Raw genomic sequence first — 6600 nt, forward strand, 5'->3', positions numbered from 1 at the left:
TTCATGGTTTAAAATCAAGACAGGTATGTATCTCAATTGTACCCTTTCACCATAATTCTTCAATCTGTATGCTGAGCAAATAACCTGAAGAGTTTGTCTTCATGAAGAAAAGCATGGAATCAGGACTGGAGAAAGACTTATTAACAACTCGTGATATGCAGATGACACAACCTTGCTTGCTGAAAGTGAAGAGGGCTTGAAGCACTTCCTGATGAAGATCAAAGACTACAGCCTTCAGTATGGATTACACCTCAACATAAAACAAAAGTTCTTACAACTGAACCAATAAGCAACATTATGATAAACAGAGAAAAGACTGAAGTTGTCAAGGATTTCATTTTACTTGGATCCACAATCAACATCCATGCAAACAGCAGCCAAGAAATGAAATGACATATTGCATTGGGCAAATCTGCTGCAAAAGTCCTCTTTAAAGTGTTGAAAAGCAAAGATACTACCTTGAGGACTCAGGTACGCCTAGCCCAAGCCATGGTATTTTTAATTGCCTCGTATCCATACAAAAGCTGGATAATTAATATGAAAGACCAAAGAAGAATTAACTGATGCCTTTGAATTATGGTGTTGGTGAAGTACATTGAATATACCATAGACTGCCAGAAGAATGAGCAAATCTGTCTTGAAGAAGTACAGAAGGAATGCTGCTTGAAAGTGAGGATGGTGAGTTTGTCTCACATATTTTGGACACGTTATCAGGATGGACAAGGCCCTAGGGAAGGACATAACGCTTGGTAAAGTGGTCAGAAAAAAACAGGAAGCCCCTCAAGCAGATGGGCTGACTCAGTGGCTGCAACAGTGGGTTCAAGCCCAGCAATGACTGGGAGGCTGGTGCAGGACCGGGCAGTGTTCCGTCCTGTTGCACACGGGTTCGCTACGAGTTGGTGCTGACTCTACTGCATCTAACAACCACCACCACAGTATCAGAGATTTTATGAAAGAAGATAAGGAAAATTAACAGAGTGGCTGGTGATGGCCCAACTTTGACACAGTCACCGAGAAGGTGAAGGGGACATGAAGACCACAAGTTTCTAAGAAACAATTGGAAAACATCGATCTTTTCCTAGAAATACACATTTATATCCTTCAAAGTGAATGATAACGGACAGCTCTAACTGTGTATTAGCTCACAGCAAGTAAAATCAGATTGCCTTGTAAGAGATGGTAGAAGTCACTGCAAAGAAACAAACAAAACAAAAATGTAAAAAATCAACTACTTATTCTTATTTTAGCCAAGAGCTAACATGAAAAACGTGTGGCTGATGTGAAAGGAATCTGGTACTGTCAGAGCCTCGACAAATTGGATTCTTTGTAAGTGATGCACAGTCCAGTTCCATTCCTGATATCAAGTGCCTTCCAAAAACATCACTGCATGAAACATCTGTTTTCTGCAAGATTAGCATAACTCACTAGAAAAGTGCCTACCCCGAAGGAAATAAAGCGATGGTAAAAATCGATTGCAATCTTATTGTGGGGAAGGAATTCAGATGAAACCTTGTCTGATTCATAAGAGATGTTTCCGGTCTCCCCTAACTGGATGCCCCTTGGGGTCATTTTCCTATTATCAGGGATGGGGTGGTAGCAGTCTATGCTTCTATTTCTAGTTCATCAATTTGGGACTGATACAAGCAAGTCAACATTACATTAGCTAGACTGCGAAACAAATGCCAAAAGTTAAACATGACCCAGATGTCCATGTCAAATCCCTTTACCATGAGTAACAAAACAATCAAAATACTATAAACAAAACACGTCCAGGACCCAGCCAATGGCTCACACGTTTCAAGGAATATTTAATACAACAGAGCTCCCAAATAAAATGAATTTAGACAGTTCTTGGAGTTTATAATGGAATTTGACCTAGGAAGGTGGTGGGGGAAAAAGAAAATAAGACAAAGGGTGACCTTGATTTGAAGGCTTCATAATTTTACCAGCCCATGTGTCTGCTTCCAGGCAGCCAGCACTAGTGAGTCTGTAAACAGTAAGTGCTCTATGCTTTAATTAATTGGTCATGTAGCACTACACAGGGAAGTCAGGAACTTTGGATGTTTTAATGCAATGCAAGCATGAAATGTGTGTGTGGGAGAAGAGTGAGACAGAGAGAGAGAACACACTGTGACTACAAGTTGTGTCTTGGAGAAAACAGGGTCTTTTGCTTTAGAGCTAGGTTTGTAACAGGCTTGTTGAAAGTAGGTTTTTAGTGAGCTAATGCTAAATGTGCATTTCTAAGCTACTTTTTTCTGTACCCTTCCAGAAATGTTTTAAACTATAAATCTCAGCTTTAAAATCCATAATGACAAAATAAGCTAGAAGTATAGCTTCCCAAGTTGGCACATATGTATTCTCTCCTGAGGCAATATACCAGTTGTCCTGGAGTTGATTCCAACTCATGGCAACCCCATGTGTGTCAGAGAACTGTGCTGCAGAGGGCTTCTAATAGCTGTGCTCTTTCAGAATTAGGTCACCAGGCCTTTCTTCCAAGGCATGTCTAGGTGGACTCAAACTGCCAACCTTTCAGTTAGTAGCTGGGCTCCTAACCATTTGTGTCACCCATCGACTCTGGGTGGTAGCTAAGAGCATAGCAAGAATTAACATGAACCATGCACTTATTGTTGAGGGGTTGTGGAGACACTACCCTCACACACTGCTGAGGGAAAGAGTGACTTTTGGATTGCAACCTGACAATATCTTGTAGAATTAAATAAGCACATGTACATGGTGACCATCCCCGAAAACCTTTCGCATGTAAACAAATCCCCAGATGGAAGGAAAGATGTACAAGGACAGTTAGCAGTAGGCAAAGGGAGTGCCCGTGAAGAGGGGAACAATATTATAGTGAACTCATAGTATAGAACATTCCCAGTAAAAAGAGCCATGTGATCCTATGACATGGATGAACCTGGAAAACATCATGGCGTGTGAATTCAGTCACAAAGGGACAAACACTGGATAAACCCACTTACATGAAATATCTAGGATATCCAAGTGTATAGAGAGCGAAGTTTATTTGTGGTGATCAGGAGTGGGTTGGAGAGAGGGAAAAAGAGGGAGTCATTGCTTAGGGGACACTGAGCTTCAGTTAAGGGGAGTGGTAAAATGTGGAAAGGAATAAGAGTGATGGCTGAACAACATGATAAACATAACTAATGCCACTGAATTGTACACGTGAAGAATGTTGAAAAGGCAAGTGATTTGTAACATACACATTCACCACAATGAAAAAGAGAGAGAGAGAGAGTACCATGTGAATACACTGGGAAGGATTTCCACGAGATATTGTTCAGTCAAAAAGCACAAGATGCCAAAAACTACTTACGATTCTGATTCAGTACAACGATAAAATAACCCTGCATAGGTGTGTATTTACCTATATATTTGTGTCAGTGTAGAAAAATGGGTGCGGAGAAAAACATAGCAACATGGAGTCCAGGATATATCTGGGAGTAGGGGATACTGACGGGGGTGGATGAGGCCGGAAATGACATAGAAGGGGGCAAACTCAAAAGGAGAAGAAACAAAAGCACTCTAGCAAGAAGTTAAAGTATATATGATGTCACACTCATTCATGTGTAAGCGTAGGCTATGTTTAAGGAAAGCAATGCAAAAGATCGTCTGTCCTTACAAATAGTAGGAATGAAAAGAGCAAAAAGAAAATAATGAGTTCTAGGATAATGACTTCTAGTGTAACTTTTTTTAAAAAATAAAATTGGCCTTAAATATTTGGGAGGTTTCTAATTATTCTTTGAATTAAAATGGTAACTTAAAGGTAGGTAAGTCCTCCATCACACTACCTTGATCCAGCAATACATGGATCCCAATCAAGTGTGTACCTGTTTGTAAGTAACACAGGTCTGAATTTGCCTCCAGAACACTGGTAGTCAATAATGGTTCGGAAGTAGAGACTTGGGTACAAGCCCTGCCTTGTCCAGTAAGTCTTTACATGGCCTTGAGCAAATAACGAATCTGTTGGGCCTTAGTGTCTACATCTGTCAAATAAGGCATGTGGCCCAGACAGTCCAGTCCTACCAGTGGCCATCAAGTTCTGACTCTTGGGGACCCCCTGTGTGTCAGAGTAGAACTGTGCTCCATGGAGCACTCCATGGATGAGTTTTTGGAAGTTAATGGTCAAGCCTTTCCCCCGAGGCATTTCTGGCTGGACTTGAACCTCCAACCTTCTGGAGAGAACACCCTAACTACTGTACCCCCCAGGGGCTCCAAGTGTTTGCACCCCCCAGGGCCCTAGTGTCCACACCTAACGAATGAGAAGCATGGCCCAGAAAGTGAAGCCCTATAAGATTTCTTCCTCACTTTAACTTGAGAGGCCCAGCAGTATTCACTAATTTAAACACATACCCCCAGATATTCATACAACTTTATGTAGGACTTCAGTGGCAACCATCTTTCAAAGAGAGTAGACACCTTGTTTTGTCTTGAAATGATCATGAAACCCCAGAGTCCATCATACCTTTGGGAATGGGCTGGGAATGCTTTGCTCCTTGGTCCAGTTTGAAGTCCAAATATAAAGTTGGTGTGCGAGTGTAAATCTTGGACTGAAAAAGAAAAAGGAGACCAACTCTCAGCACTTTTCCAAGGATAAGGGTCTTTACTTCAGCAAGGTTCCACTGTAGTAAGCCCACAGCGTATTACATAATTGTAATATAATTGTATAACTGTATTTACACTTCCTCTTCAAAAACCAAAACCAAGCTCACTGCCGTCGAGTTGGATCCGACTCATAGCGACCCCTCCTGGGGTTTCCAAGGCAGTATCACTACGGAAGTAGATTTCCCAACCTTCCTTCCAAGGAGGGGCTGGTGGGTTTGAATCACCAGCCTTCTGGTTAGCAGTCAAATGCCTTAGGCACTATGCCACCAGAGTTCCTCTTAGGGAGATGGTATTAAAGCTGAACTGTTAATACAACCCCCTCTAAAGGGTCTTGGTATAAAAGTTAGCTGTCCTAGCTTTACAGTGTGGTTGACAAGCTAATTTTAGGGTGATCTCCCTACAGTCACTTTTTAAATACAGTCCGACATCAATATTTTACTCCACCTTTCTAATTTTCCATTTCATTGATAGGATAGGTTACCGTGCATCCAAATGTATGCTTCTTTCTAAGGACTCAATAAAACCATTTTTTAATTTTGAAATTCAAAAAAGTGACCCATAAACATATTTTGCTTACTTGGCTCTCTTGCAGAAATGGTTGTTCACCACTGCTGACTTGAAAAAGCTGCAACCCCATATGTAGGATTTTGCAGGATTTTCCATTACAAACAGTGCCACTGACAGTCATGCAGAGTTTGTAATTCAATATAATACCATCCTGAATCATAGGCATGGACCAAAATCCAAGGGATTTTGCTGAAAATTTTATGATGTCTCAGTGTTTATCACAAAGCCTATGTGGTTCTATTCTATTTTTTAAAACACTTAAAAATACACACAAAAATGAAGCAGCAGATAGTAACAAGTTTGGCAAGGATGTGGGGTAACTGGAACTATAACTTGTTACAAGTTGCTATAACTTGGTACAATCACTTTGGAAAACTGCTTGGCAGTGTGTAGTATAGATGAATATATTCATAACCTATGGCTCAGCATTACAACTGATAGAGGATACCCAACAGAAATGTGTACATATGTTCACTTAAAGACATGTACAAGAGTCTTATTAGTTACAGTGTTGGTAATACCCCCAAACTAAATATTCCAAATGTCCTTTAACAATAGAATGAGTAAATGGATTGTAATATACTTAAAACAATGGAATACTCTACAGTCGAGAGAATAGATGAACCACAACTACTGCATCAACCCAGATGAATCAAAACAAGGCAAAACCAATCTAGGGTGTGAGAAGTCTTAAAAGTGGCTACCTCAGGTAGGGTAGTAATGTGAAGGGGTGAAAAAAGTGGCTTCTGAGGACTGGTAGTGTTGTGTTTCTTGACCTGCCTCTAGGTTTCATAGGTATGTTCCCTTGGTGAATATTGTTTGAGCTTTCTATTTGATTTGTCCACTTCTTTGTGAATATGCTATACACTTAGTTTTCAACTTCCAAAGTGGTTCCATTCCAAGAACTATGTCATAAGTCAGTTCTGACGTAAATCAAACACCCCTTTTTATTTTCTTTTACTTTTCATTATTATTGTCATTTATTACCAGTATCTTTATAGATCCAATCCTTATTTGTTTTGGGGGGGGGTTGGGAACATTACAAATAAATTGGCAGATATGTTAACACTATATGTAGTACTTCTTACTAATAATACCACATTAAAAAAAATCGGTGCTGTTCTTTGTAACTTAAATACATCAAAAGTTGATGACTACTTGTATTTCAATAAAAACCTTACATTCATTAAAAACATACTTGTGTAAAGAGACAAAAGGAGGAACTTTGGAGCCAAGGATCACTGATTATTCTTGAAGCAGACATGATTTTGCAGAGCTCCACATATTTACTGAATATGTTTACTAGTTGTTGTTGTTATTATGTGCCGTCGAGTCGGCCCCGACTCATAGCGACCCCTCCTTGGGTTTCCAAGGCAGTATCACTACGGAAGTAGGATTGCCCAACCTTCCTTC

General features: G+C 40.2%; 1 protein-coding gene across 1 annotated transcript in view; it reads right to left on the bottom strand.

The window, feature by feature from the left end:
* Positions 1-6600, bottom strand: part of PIR (pirin) — a 139081-nt gene that overhangs the window by 35573 nt on the left and 96908 nt on the right. Inside the window, exon 5 of the mRNA XM_007952835.2 lies at positions 4481-4565. Within this exon, the coding sequence (XP_007951026.1) occupies positions 4481-4565 (85 nt within the window). The remainder of the gene's footprint in view (positions 1-4480; positions 4566-6600) is intronic.

Source organism: Orycteropus afer, unplaced genomic scaffold (genome assembly GCF_000298275.1).
Source record: "Orycteropus afer afer isolate SDZICR_OR568_19922 unplaced genomic scaffold, OryAfe1.0 scaffold00360, whole genome shotgun sequence".
NCBI lineage: Eukaryota > Metazoa > Chordata > Mammalia > Tubulidentata > Orycteropodidae > Orycteropus > Orycteropus afer.